This window comes from Caenorhabditis elegans, chromosome III, assembly GCF_000002985.6.
Source record: "Caenorhabditis elegans chromosome III".
Classification (NCBI taxonomy): Eukaryota; Metazoa; Nematoda; class Chromadorea; order Rhabditida; family Rhabditidae; genus Caenorhabditis; species Caenorhabditis elegans.
In genome coordinates, this window is record NC_003281.10 from 4,028,828 (window position 1) to 4,042,910 (window position 14,083).

Consider the following 14,083-nt stretch of genomic DNA (forward strand, 5'->3'; position numbering starts at 1 on the left):
ATAAACTGTGAAATTTTGTGGATCCAGAGGAAAAGAATGACCATTTCTTTCTTTTTTATCATAAACCGCTGAGTTTTGTTTGCAATTTGAATTTTTTCAGTCGAAATCAATCGAGATTATAAGCGTCGGGCAGGCGTAGTAATTTTGTACGAAAGCTATTCTTTACAGATGTTGATTTTTTTCAAGCTTAATCAATTTCTCTTCCTAATAATTTCGGTTTGACCCCCGGAAATGACGGAAAATTTAGACAAGGCTGTGGGGTTAACGAAATCAATTATTATTCTGATGAAAATAAACATATTTATTACATAAATAAGGAATACAATCAAACATTCGAAAAATCATTAAAAATTAATGAGCATGTAAAAAAGGAAGAGCAATAGACTAGACTTATTCCGGGAGAAAAATGAAAAAATAGTAATTGTTGAGAAAAAGGCAGAGGTGAAGGGGATGGGAGAGGAAGTAACTAACCGTCGATAATAAAACTGGCAATACATTAAAATTTTGGAAATAGGAAAAAAAACAAATTCAAGGGAAATCAAGCAACTTGAGCAGTCAACTGATGGCAGATCAAATCCACGTCATTTCCATTCTTCTTGAAAACTGGAGGCACGTTGTTGTTCTCGGCATCAAACACACGAATTGTACGGGTTTTTCCGCCCAATGTGCACACGACGGCGGATTGAATCAGGACTGGGGAACGTCGCATTGTAATTCTGAAAGTTCAAGTTAGGGGTAGGTTAAGGCTTAGGCTTAGGCTAAGACTTGCACTCTCAATTGTGCTCTTTTTTGTCCGATCAGTGCTCCTTACTTGTCATAATGAGCCAACAAAGTGCCAATCATTTCTCCGACTCTCTCCTCATTTTTCGTGTTCTTTGCACATCCGACAATGTCGTTATCGCCAACATGAATCACGAAAAGGCCATTCGATTCTGCGCAAACCGAAATTCGAGATATCTGGAAAAAAGAAGCTTAGAAAATGGGATTTTTGAATTCTAATTTGTGGTTGTTGCTTTAAAGGAATACAGGTGCAATCAAAGACACGCGAAGTGAAAATTTTGCATCAAAATTGTGCACAGTAGATAAAATTTTTTGTTGTATTCTCGGTAGTTTTGAAATAAGACATTTTGTGCCTACATGGAAAAGATTCCGTTTTTTAATCAATTTACAATTTTTGATTACAATCTAACCTAAGCTATATTTGTCTCAAAATTTAATCTAGAAATTGTTCATATTTACGAACGTCACAAGATAAAACTAATCTCCAAGCTAAATTGTTTTTAGGTACTGAAATCTTTCTTGTTATTCTCAACTTGGAACCCGGATGGACCCGGAATAAATCGGCTAATGTTAAGAAAAACAGACTTTGCAGGTGTTTTAGTAATTAATTTCAGAAGATGTACTCACCGACTGCAATGGAATTGGCTCTTTGAGCAATTTGAACTTTTTGTTTTCCAATTTTGCCACAAATCGATCAGTCACAATAAGAACTCTCAGTGAGCTTTTGTTGAACTTGTTGAACTTTTGAACATATGTAGAAAATAACACTTTTCCAAATGGATGGCTTTGTCGGAGGGCTTGGATTCCATCGTGATACGTTGATACAGTTGTTGGGAGCTCAAGTTCTTCTTGCTGGAAATTTAAAGAAATAAACACTGAAAAAGCCTGCCTACACCTACCTGCGAAAGATAGTCTCCTCTCCACATTCTGGTGTAACCCCAGTTTTCTTTTTTATTGTTGAGCACTTCAAATGCGGCAATTTTTTGCGGAAGACTTGCTCGTAGGTGAGGTGGCATTCTAGCGAGAATTGTTGCCGCTCTCCATCTCTGATGCATCACACGGAGCCGGGAAACGAATTGAGCAAGGACTAGTGGTGGAGCAGGCCAGCGGATTGACTTTCCGAGATCTCGCATTCGGCGAACATCTCTGAAATTCATAGTTGCAATGAATCTTTCCATGTAGGCATGAAATGCCTGTCTATCTAGCTTCCGTGTGCCTATGGACAAAGTACATATAAATTTGTCTTTAATTTAGAAAACAATACAAATCACAATGCATCGCATATTGTGACCAAATTAAGCACATAGGCGGTAGGCAGCCTAACAGGCAGGCACGACCGCCTGATGACGAGCCTATAGATCAGGTGTTTTTTGGTTTCATATTTATGCTATCAACCTATGAAAACGTTAACTTGATTCAATTCTAGAATTCTATGATAAGTAGGCAAACACGCCTGCCTACCTCCACTCCCTTAATTATCCCACCTGAATGCATTGATCAACTGCCAGATATATGACTTCAATTTGTATCTTCTATAGGCTCCAATGATCTTCCTAACAGCCAACATTCGTCGGTATCTCTCACGTTGTTGCACTCCGCGGACCATCTGAAAATGACACATTTTACGCATGGGTAGACACTTTAATTTGCAATTATAGTTTTTTCATGATTTTAAAAATCTAAAAATACATTTTTTGTTGTTCTCAATCTTGTCAGTTTCAGAATACTACGTACTTTTTGCAAGAATGTGATTACATTCGGCAGTTGCTCAGTTCGAAGTTCTTCCAGCCGGAATACTGTCTGGGGACTTCTGATGAAGATCTTTGTACGTCCTTGTACACAGTCTTGAGCCAATCCGGCAGATTCCAGAATCTGCATGCAACTGTCTTTGAGTTGTTGTCCTCGACGAGGATTTGGCCAAGTTGACGCACAAATCAGTTTGTATCGATTGACGAACCGATCATATGGCATACGATGGGCGAAACCAGCACGACGGACACGGACGTTCTCGAGGAGGCCAAGATATCTGACCTGAAAATAAAAAAAAAATTATGGGATGAAGATTTACGTGGGGATGTGGTCCATTTGCGGAAATTTGGAACTATATATAAAAACTAATTTTTGAAAAAAAACATGCTTTCACTAGTAAGCTTCGAGGTTTTAATTTTATTTTTAATGTTTGATATATTTTTGTATAGCTTTACGAAAAAAATCCTCAGTTTTAAATATGTTTTTTTTGAAAATCGGAGTCAAAAACTGTTCTGTTAGATGTTCCCCACCCAATTTCCCTCACCTGATGCTCAACCCTTTCCAAATCGAAAACATTCGAATTCTTCTCTTCATTCGGTTTGATGCATCGAATATAATGTGGTTCTTTTTGTGCCAATTGCTTCACCAATTCACTCATAGAGTTTTTAAACAAGAATCCAGCTGTTGGAGGACGTCGATTCACCTCGGCCATCGATTTAGAACCGTCAGGGAACAATGACTTGACGAGACGATTCTTGCTGAAAATGTTCAGAAGTAAAAGTTATCGAACCTTAGGAATTACCTATGATAAAGCAAACGCTTCAAATCCTGGAACAATGTATCCTTATTCTTATCCATGAATCCCATCACAGAATACGTGACGTCACCAGCATAATGAGTAATCTTGAATTCTTCGAAGCCCATTGACTTGTCACTTTGTTTCAAATTTCTGCTTGTATAGTGCTTATGACTTTTCAGTTTCTTGTCCAATTCTCCCAAGAACACCTTGTCAGTGACATTACCAATACTAGCACATGCTTCATCAAGAATCGAGAGGATTCCTGTACGAGGGATTTCCACAAGGTCACAGATAACCTGAAAAACGTGATTAAAAACTTCCAAGACAAAGTAAAACCAACCTTATTATTAAAATATTCAATTTTGACCCATTTAATGCCTTCTCTCTCATACTCTTCTTGCTCCTGCTTCAACACCAATTCGATGAACAATTGTTGCAATTTCTCATTACAATAGTTGATGCATAATTGCTCGAAACTGGAAAAATAATTAGGTCTCGCGGGGATTAACTTAAGGTACCTGTTAGTTCCAAAGATCTCAAAACCATAGATATCCAGTACACCGATGACATGGGATTTACTGTAACGGGAGCTGTTCTGAACACTGATCGCTTCGTTGACTTTTGAAACCATCCAGGAGAAGAGACGTTCGTAGAGAGCCTGAAATAACATGAAGAATTTAAATGGAAAATTAAGCTTAGGCCTAGGCCCAGGCTTTGGAAAAGGATTTCACTTAGGCTTTGATTCCGACTTTGGTTCGGCTGGATTTTTTGAAATGCCGCGTAACTTTAAATTTTGGGCTCAAAAATTTCATTAATCTTGCTCCTTATCATCTCCATTTTTGCTCACCTTGGCCAACGCATCTCTTGTATAATAAGCAGCATTCACATCATGTTGCTTCTTCACAATATCTCCATGAGCCGCCACAACTTGAGACGATAGACTCTTCGCAAGCTCATCTGGAGTCACATTCAGACATCTTGCTGCATTTTGGAGAGCCGCTTTTTCAGCAATATGAACTGCTCCAGATGAGTTTTCACCGTCTATGAATCGGACATTTCCAAGATGAATTAAACCGGCAATCACTGACCACATCTGGAATAGCTAATATTTTTAGAAGAGAAAAAAAAGAATAAGTCTTACGCTCTCTACATCTTGTTTATCGAACGTGTGAATAGATCGAAGGGCTGTTTGAACTTCGGCGAAATCTCGAGAGTCATTGATCGATGCGACCTTCAATTAAAAATTTTTGAGAATTTTCAGATGTGAGAAGTTTACCTACCTACCTGCCTTGAAGTTGGCCTACGGCTACATAATGCTTACATGCATACCTACTTCTTAAAAGTAAACGCTGATATTTTCTTACAATCAAGTTAACTTTATGAAAATTAATAAAATTAAAATTGTGTGCATCTACGTCTACAAACTTCAGTCATATCAAAATTCTGAAAATACAGGCAGCTGCGTGGGCGTAATGCTCGCCTGAAATGTCTACCATACTATCAGAAACATGAACTCAAAATTTTTGTATATGTATAGTTGGCTTCACTGTTACCGCATAATTGTTCATATAAAAGCCTTCAAGAGCTTCCAAGATTTTCAGTTCTAAGAACGAACCTTATGTGATTGTCCCTGATTCAGGAAATAGTATTGCTTTGCATCTTTTGTAAGTCCAAACTGTCTCAAAAGTCCATCATCTCCACCGTTCACCAGTTGATAAAACACGTGGAAGTTTCGTTCTCCTTCCTGTTGACGAACTACTCGGGACTGAAATATTTAATTTTCGGGGGATTTTCTAATAAAAATTTAAAATTTGAAATTTTTAACTTCCAAAAACTCACTTTCTCCAGCAAATAATTTGAAATATTTCCTCCAACCGGATCTCCATCATAATCAAAATTGATATGCATATACTTTCCGAATCTTGATGAATTATCATTCCTTGTCGTTTTTGCACATCCAAAAGCTTCCAAAATACAATTGGAACGGAGAAGTACATTTTTGACTCTTTCGATTTCTCCTTGTTGCCTGACATTTGTGATAGCAGCCAGATACTTCATTATAATCTTGCTGGTTTCAGTTTTTCCAGCTCCAGATTCACCAGAGATTACGATACAGGAATCTCTGCCGAATCGTTTCATGGATCGATAGGCTGCATCGGCGATTGCGAAGACATGGGGAGCACGTTCATAGATCTCACGGCCCTGGAATTATTGAATGATTGAAAATAAGGAAACTTTGAAAAAAAAAAGCAACGCAGGATATTTATAGAAACAATTTTAATTTTTCAACTTTGATAGCTTATATCTACATACGTTGGCTTCTGTTTTGACAAAAAATTGCCAACTAGTTAAACATTTGGAATATATTAGTCTATAACTTTGTAATTGAACATTAAAATTAACTGAGATATGAACGATCAAAGTATAGGTGAAATAAAAAACTGGCGTCTCTTTGCTCGAAGAATTCCAAAAAAAGTTGATCGTCCCCTAACCTTATACTGATCCACAGTGCTTTTCTCGTAAATCCCAAGTTGTCTGTATGGATTGACGGCGACCAACACCTCTCCAATATATGTATAAATTCGTCCTTTTTGAAATCTGAAACATATGCATTGTAGTTTGTACTCTTAAACTGTATAGCCCTGTTCTCAAGGCCTGAACAGTCACTTATAAGCCCATCGACAAACACTTCGTACAATTGCTTTATTCCATATGCAAACATCTATTGTTCACCGTTTTTTTCTGCATATTTCGAGGTTGAATTTACAATTTTTTAACTGATGTAAATCTTGGGTCCAAACATATTTATAAGCCCAAGCCTAAGCCTGAGCCTGAGACTAAGCCTAAACTGAATTTCCAAAAAAGTCCCCGCTAGGCTCTTTAAAAAAGCTTCATTCAGTCCAAAAGCCCCGTTTTATTTCAAAACTCTCTGAATGTGTCATCGCACCCCGTGAAAATTACGAAATCGGATATTCTTGTTCGAAATTCTCACATTTCGAAATTTCGCAATAATTTCCCATTTCCAAATCGGACGGGAGAGCTCGTTCTCAATTGAATTAGTAGCGGCGGCAAAACTGAACACGAGATTTGATGAGTCGATTTGTCAAAATGAGGAACAAAAGTAAGAGAAAGTGAGAGAGAGAGTGAAATGTTTCAATGTATATGTCTCTAGAGATGTGGTAGTTGAAGACCTAATGAGCCATGAGCAGATGTTCCAAAGAATCAACTATCATGGCGAAGAGCATGACGTCACTTGTACTAGTTTGTAATAAAGAAAGGATTCTGTCTATAAGGCGGCCTATGCCTGCCTATTCCAAAATTTCAAGGTTTTTTAGGTTCCTAGTTGAATTTCCATTTTGATCAATTGAAATGAAGAATGAATAGCTTCGAAGGCAGGTAGAGGTAGACATGAAAGCGCGTTTAATACAAGTAGTTTTAGTTAACTCCATAAAATTGTTCGCTTCAATTTATGGTAGACTACAAACTACAAAAGCTATAAACTACATTCTGACATTTTTCGATTAACACAAACTTCGGTAATTTCTTGTGTTAAAATATTTTCCAATATTTTTTTAAAATTAAAATCGACATATTTTTGATGTAATTTCCCTGTTTTTTGTCGCTTTCAAATACTCCCAAGAGAGCCAAAAATTTCAGTTTTTCGATTTTTAATTACAATTCAGAAACTATAGTCGTATATTTTTACAGCTTATCATATAAATTAAATCTCAAAGTTTCCAAATTTGCGCGTAAAATGTGCTGCCCTCGAAAACTTAGAACAAACCTCCCATGACTAGCCCTCTTTATCCCTTTGTATAATCCATTCGGACCGCCCGTCTTTTTATGACTATGGTTAACCCGAAGAAAAACGGAAGAGACAACTTTTCAAGTTTGAACACAAAAGATACTACAAATTTCTATTTCGAATTTTCGACCACAAAACACGCTCTGATTTATTCATTTGGCGCCATGGAGACACGGGGGAACATAAAGAACGGATTAATGATGCCACGTCATCGGAAGGAAACAGATGGCGTGACGGATGAGAAGGTCAAGACATGGACGGACATATCAAGAGATCAGAGATTATGGTAAATTTGGGTTGAAATCTATAGGTTGTGGTACAACTTTTAAGGATGCAGAGAGACATCTACCAGGTTTCGTAGTCACTTGGAAAGGGTGAGAACACGGTAAATTTCGGTTGTTATAGTGATTTTTTGAATTAATTTAGTTAAAAAATCTATACCTAAACTTATATTTCAAAGTATTTTTTTTGTTAAATTGTATATAAATTTGTTCAGTTTAAATGTTCCTTGGATGGTTTAAAAAAATATTGAAAAAAATATATAAAAATTACCGTACCCATCTAAAAGCCCTTGCCAAAAAAAACGAGGCGATTCTTGGCCAACAAATTTTTTTCTGCAGCGCCCGACATCTACCGGCTTTTGCAATTAGTGCTGATTTTAGAAATCAATGGCACAACCCCGAAGATGTCGGGCGATTTAGTTTTTCTGTCAAGTTTTTCATTCAAGTTTTCTTGTATATTTATACAGTTTTTTTTAAATTAAAAAACTCACCGCAACTGCAAATTCTGTACCACACTTTTCAAGTCGATCGTCGAGAGAAGAACAAGATCCTCGACACCGTACCCATTCGGGTCGTGTCCACCATACGACATTCTGGAACTACGAATGGAAATGGGAAAATATTTTGGAAAAATAATTCAAAAAAAAGTGAGAAATGAATGAATTTAAGAAATTGGAAAATTGTACTACTTTACTGTAAAAAGTTAGAGCTCTGTACATTTTAAAGATATCAATAGGTAGTCGAATACAGTAAAGTAGAAAAAATGTTTATTTGTCTAGATAAGAAAACTACGCCGGAAGGAAAAAAAAAAGAAATTTATGACTTAGAAAAATAAATAAAATGACCAATTGGACCAGTCCGGGAGGCAAGAGGATAACGACAAATTAAAGAAAAAGAAATAACACATATTTTGTCTGTTGACAATTTTTTGAATAGAACAGATACCAACTGAGATATGAGCTGTCGAAGTTGAATAATAGGGCGCAAAACTAATCGAGGATACGGTAGGTGTGTTAAAGGAGCCACTCTCTACAGTAATTCATAGATCAAATGAATCATAAGATCATCTACAATTATAACAGGCGGTGCATTCTAGTGAGACGAACTAGCGTTGAACACAAGGAATGGCATCTTCCCAACGCATATCGAGATAGTGTTGTCCCCATGGAGACGTAGACTTTGTCCTAGGCTCCGCCCTCCCTGCTTCCCCAGGCTTTTCCCTCCGTCCCGGGGGGTAACCCGAACCCGCCTCATTTCCGAACTAAGGAAACGAGAGATGGTTAGAGTTTGAAGAGACGGCAGACAGTTCAACCGGTCACTCGCGCGCGCGAACAGCCTCATTAATTCTGGCGGGCGCCAGTGACGAGAGAGAGGGAGTTGGAAGAGACATAGAGTGTTAGATATGAGGAAAGCAAACGGTCTGGAGAGCAGACGAACACATTAGCACCCTTTCAAGTAGCTCAGCTGGTATGGGGGAGTTGCGGAACTGTACGTAGATAACTGTTATTTTGGCACAATCACTAGTTAGCCATGCACCGTAATAAAACATTCCACAAATTTTTAGATTTTTCCAAAATTTCAGTGAAATGTTTGGTAAATTGCCAAATTTTCCAAAAACATGGACTTTTTGAGTAATTTGCAGAATTTTTGGTCAACTTCCATTTTTTTAGAACATTTGGAACATATTGAAATTTCTAATAATTATTCAAAAAGTGCTGGATCACTTAATGAACTGGGAAAATTCTTGTTATTTTTAGTGATGAATATATATACCTCGTTTCTTGGCATTTTTCTACCTCTACACTTTCATCATGTTCAAAAAATTGAACTCCTGTCACACAAAAATTTAAAATTTAAAATTTGATTGGTGGTTCAGGCTGCGGTTTTGAAATGTTATGAATAACTTCACAAAGTATTTCTCCGTTCCGGAGCCTCTTAGGTTTTCGGAAAAATCAGAAAAAAAATTCTGAGAAAAGTAATTATTCATTGACAAAAAAGTGGTGAAAACTCAGTTTTCACCTACAACAAATTCGGAAGTTAACCCTAAAAAAATCGGTTTTCTACGATTTTTTAAATTTTAATTGCGCTTTAAGTGTTTGCATTTAAACATTCGGTTTGAAGCTATAAAAATGCTCAAAATTATCTATTTTTGAAAAATTTGGCAATTTACCAAAACTGACTGAATTTTTTGAAAAATCTAGTTTTTTTGGAATGTTCTATAAGCATTCTGAATAGTACGCTCATAAAAAATGGCCAGTATTCCAAAAAATATTTGGACAAGTTTCAGAGAAATACCTCATAAATATAAATAACTCAACCACGCTTCTTGAAAATATTTTGACAGATACAAAGATGCTTGCCTAGGTGCCTTCAAGGCAGGCGTTCTTGAGAAGGTAACCTATCTTGGACTATTGCAAAGTTGCCTTGCAGCTGTACAGAAAAGTGTTAAAAATGAAAATGGGCAGCCGTACAACTTGAAGAAACATTTCTGCCAAAAAGGGATGGAAAGAAAAAAGCAAACAAACCAATTTCGAAATGACTCATTTTTCAATTTCTTCAGGTTGGTTATACCCTAAAATGCTTTTCTCAATTGTTTATTCTCAATTTTTGATCATTGACTTTTACCAATTCTGGATTTTAGTGTGAATGTGTGTGCATACACTTAAACCGTTTCTCTGATAATAGTAGGATTACTTCAGTAAAAAAGGAGAGAATTTGCGGAAAAAAACGGCGGAATTTTGATGTGTGTGGAAAAGGTGTGGTTGTATGTACATACATGAACAGAGATTTCAAAATTGAAAAACTATATAAATTGGTAGATTTTGATGATTAATTGAATAAACTTACTAATGAATCTGGTACAAGGAAGACATACACACAAACAAACAAGTTTAGGATTTTTCATTAGGAATTTTTATTTTTCATCATCCTCTTTTTTCTCTATATCTATCTATGTATGTTTCTCTATTTCCTAATTCCTGTTCACAACATTGAAATACCGTATTAAAAATGGCCAGAGCGTGGCGGGGACCCGCATTTATTCGACCAACTTAACTATCCATGATTAGAAAATTGAACAGATACAGAGATTTGAAATTAAAAAAAAAAAGAGAAAACGGTGATTAATTGAGTAAACTGAGTATTAGATCAACAACTAGTTCAAGTAGAGCAAACAATCAGAAACATTAAACATCCAGAGCAAGCATAGAGCCTGGCCTAGAAAACGTGGTCTAGGAAATGAGAAAACTTGGCCAGCGTTAAAAAAAACTTTATTGAGCTGTGTAAGTAAAAAATGCACCGAAAAAAGGAAATAAATTTAAATATGAATTATCCACCCCGTCAAAAAGCACTTGACTAACCATGCGCATGGCAAGACCCAAAATTACCTGATGCTGCTAAATTGGCATAACTTTGATAACAGAACAATGGCATTAAATTTCATGCAAAATCGCTCTAAGATTCGTTAGCTTAGGAAAAATGTTTTGAGAATTTTTCAAAAAATTTTGCCTTCGACGAGTTAAAAAATGTTTTGAGATACAAGGAAAGAAAACATTTCAGAAAAATCCGAAATTTTCCATTTTCCGACATCACATAAAGAATCCCATAAAAGTGGAATAATTTTTACATTTTCAGAATGTAAAACCATGACGTTTAGTTTCAAATTCAATAAATGATAAACAAACGAAAAGTGGCTGAAAATGGCAGTGATAACAAGCCATGGAGCCAAAGTTGGTTGAGCTGATAAGGAAAGAAATCATGAAAGACTATTTGACACACACACAGAATGACTATAGCTATTGACTATTTTCTATTGACTTTTGGAAAGGAAATAGAGGAAGAGGGAGGGGGGGTCTTCAAACATGAAACCGTATTAGGACGGATTGAGTGAGGGGATGAATGAATGATGATGACCATGGAAAACTTGACACATTTACTCGGAAAGTTTACATTTTCTCATTAAAATCGCTATAAAAACCGATTTAAAAAATCTTGCGTTGTTTAAGAACACCCACAAAAAAAATTCAATTTTTGGTATTTTCTCATTGTTGAATTTTTAAAAAATGTTCTTAACATTAAAAAAAAAGAGTATGTAAAGTTTATATTACCCAAACGCAAAATTTTGCCATTTTTGCGCCAGAAATACGGTACCAGGTCTCGACCCGACGGATTTTTGTAAAATACAAAAAGTTGTGCGCCTTTGAAAGTACAGTAATTTCAAACTTTTGCTTCTGCGCAATTTTTAGTGGTTTTTCCATTAAAACCTATTAATTAATTATTTTTTATAAACTTGAATAAAAAACATACAAAAACTAGAAGTAAACTACAACAAAAAAACTATGATCAGTAGAAGAAAACTCTGCAGAAATAAACTTTTGAAAATGTAGTACTCTGTCGCGTCGAGACCGAGTACCGTAATTTTGGTGAAAAAATCGCAAAATTATATTCACACGAAATATTGACAGTAAATTAAACGCCGCACTCGAAAGTTTTGGTTTCCCATGACCTCAGATTGTAAATTTTAGTTTTATATATCTCAAAAATTCCATAAAAAGACAAGTGTCATTTTGACACATTTTCAATTAATTCTTCCTTTCCATCCTAAATCTTAAGTGGAACAAGAACGAACAAAAAATCTGAATAAAAAATGTTTCGCGCGCACGGAAAGTGAAGTAAAAAAGGATGAAGAACTATCTGATAAACATATACACTTAGAGACAAGAAGAAAAGAGGACACTTTTGAATGGATCCGGTCTCTTGGTTTTTGTGAATAGGGAGAAACATAGAAACTAAAAAATGTGTGATTTTACCCCCAAAACCTCGTGCTGGGAGTGAACTTGTAATAATATTGTTCCATATCTTACACGAAGTTTTTAAAATAAAATATTTTATAGATAAAGTGAAATGGAATAATCTGAAATAGATTTTGAAGAAATTAAAAAAAATCAGGATACAAAAAAAGATAAAAATAAAAATGTTTGTTCTATGATAAATTGGAAGCTTTAACAAATCCATTCTGCTCAACTTCTGTATTTGTGTAGGCGAAAGGAGCATTCTTCAGTGTCAATTTCTTGATTTCAGCCAGCTGTAAATATGAATTTTTCTAAAAGAAAAAGATTCCAAATCACAAATTACCTTGTGTCCACACTTATTCTTATAAGTTGTCTCATTTTTTGAAATTGAATATAGTCCATATTCCAGTTGTTCTGCACATTGTTTCGTTGTAACACCAGCTGGTGGTCCCGAAACAATCCAATTTGAATCAAGAGCACGATGAAGAAATCGAACCCAGTTTTCTCGAGTCTGAAGAAAAAAAAAGGAAAATTAACAACTTTTTGTAGGAATTATATCGAAAAATGTCTTATTTTATTATAAATCTTTTTCAAATTTAAATAAATTGACTTAAGAAAAATAAAAATAAAACTTTTTTTTTATTTTCAGAGAAAATCGAATTTTATGGGAATTAACAAAAAAATCCATTATTTTTTGAAAGAAAGAAGAAAACAAATCGAAAATTAAAACTTCTTAATTTTCTTTTATTTTTTTTTGTGCCTAAATTTTATTATTACTTGTCCAAATAAATTTTGTTGCAAATAAAACTTTTCCAATCAAAATTCTAGTCGAAAAGTTTTACATTTTTCGGTGTTTTTCAGAAAAAAGCGCAAAAATTTTCCAAAAAATATTGAGAAAAAGATGCATTTTTTAAAAACAATAAAGCAAAGTTTCTGAAACTTCTCCAAAAAAATGAAACGAAAATTTTCGATTTTCAATTATTCCAGGTCTCGGCACGACCGTAATTTTTTTAAAATTTTCTTTTCTTTTTATAAAATAAAATTTCTTAAAATAAAATTTTGTTTTGTAAAGAAAAATTTCACATCAAAAAATGTTTGATTTAAAAAAAAAAGAATTATCGAACTTTTTGAAATTTATCAACAAAAAAAAATGTTCGTTTTCCAATTTTCATAAAATTACTTAAAATTTGAATATTTTTTCTATTTTTGAAAGCAAAATTTCTGATCAAAATAAACAAATTTTGATTTAAAAAAATTTCTTTAAATTATCTAAACATTTTTTTTTTCGATTTTTCAAGTTTCAATATTTTTCCCGAGTTTCTTCACCTCAAGACTCACATTCTTAATAACATTTTGTTCCGGTTTAATCACATTCACATGTGACGCCTGTCTTCGTTTCGCAAATTCTTGGGAAATAACTGATCGAACTCGTTTTGCTTCTTCTTGTTCCATTCGATCCATTGCATCTTTCGATGTACTTGCAGCTGATAATAGTTCATCTTCTGTTTCTTCACCACGTTTTCCTCCTCCATATACACTATCAAATCCACTTTCTCCAGAAGAAGCAGACTTTCTGAACTTTGTTCTTCCTGTTGATGCTTCGCTATTCTGCAAAAATTGGGGGTTTTTTTTTGAAATTTAGCAGAAAAAATGAACTAACAATAAAATCGTCAGGATTTCTGGTTGTCTTAGTGGAATCTCTACAGTAATCATAATTTGTCTTGCACGGACGGCATTCGGTGTCATCGAAGAAACTGGCAATGGAAACATGACGACATCTGTAATTAGTAAAGAAAAATTTAGTGTTATGTATTGATATTGTAGAAGAGTTTATTGAGCAAGAAATAAGCAATATTGTAGTTAGCAGGTGTGCAGGATA

General features: G+C 34.9%; 1 protein-coding gene, 3 non-coding genes and 1 pseudogene across 5 annotated transcripts; 2 read left to right on the top strand and 3 right to left on the bottom strand.

Annotated features, from left to right (window-relative positions):
* Window positions 1-287: 287 nt before the first annotated feature.
* hum-5 (Unconventional myosin-Id) lies at window positions 288-8,007 on the bottom strand. The gene is made up of 16 exons (NM_065408.8): window positions 7,906-8,007; window positions 5,821-5,926; window positions 5,168-5,530; window positions 4,944-5,093; window positions 4,470-4,559; window positions 4,176-4,421; window positions 3,847-3,986; window positions 3,669-3,804; window positions 3,332-3,624; window positions 3,074-3,287; window positions 2,515-2,811; window positions 2,265-2,386; window positions 1,680-1,926; window positions 1,408-1,632; window positions 812-957; window positions 288-716 (listed from the first exon to the last, which is right to left on the bottom strand). The coding sequence occupies exons 1-16, from the start codon at window positions 8,004-8,006 to the stop codon at window positions 539-541; spliced, it is 3,054 nt and encodes a 1,017-aa protein (NP_497809.1). The 5' UTR covers window position 8,007; the 3' UTR covers window positions 288-538.
* On the top strand, window positions 7,327-7,385 carry T02C12.8. Its single transcript, NR_052217.1, has one exon. It is a non-coding gene; the product is annotated as an Unclassified non-coding RNA T02C12.8 (non-coding RNA).
* A 555-nt stretch (window positions 8,008-8,562) lies between the features above and the next one.
* T02C12.6 lies at window positions 8,563-8,691 on the bottom strand. The gene has a single exon (NR_052219.1). It is a non-coding gene; the product is annotated as an Unclassified non-coding RNA T02C12.6 (non-coding RNA).
* T02C12.7 lies at window positions 8,563-8,691 on the top strand. The gene has a single exon (NR_052218.1). It is a non-coding gene; the product is annotated as an Unclassified non-coding RNA T02C12.7 (non-coding RNA).
* Window positions 8,692-12,396: 3,705 nt separating this feature from the next.
* Window positions 12,397-13,984, bottom strand: T02C12.4 (annotated as a pseudogene). Its single transcript has 4 exons — window positions 13,866-13,984; window positions 13,532-13,813; window positions 12,549-12,716; window positions 12,397-12,498 (listed from the first exon to the last, which is right to left on the bottom strand). Coding segments are annotated over exons 1-4 (671 nt in total).
* Between the last annotated feature and the right edge of the window lie 99 nt (window positions 13,985-14,083).

What these genes read in the sequence shown, in the direction of transcription:
- hum-5 (NM_065408.8), bottom strand. Translation starts at nt 8,006, where the DNA reads ATGTCGTATGGTGGACACGACCCGAATGGGTACGGTGTCGAGGATCTT. An exon ending in TAATCACATTCTTGCAAAAA is followed by an intron (nt 2,387 to 2,514) that starts GTACGTAGTATT and finishes TGTCATTTTCAG; the next exon opens with ATGGTCCGCGGAGTGCAACA. An exon ending in TTGTTGGCTCATTATGACAA is followed by an intron (nt 717 to 811) that starts GTAAGGAGCACT and finishes TTGAACTTTCAG; the next exon opens with AATTACAATGCGACGTTCCC.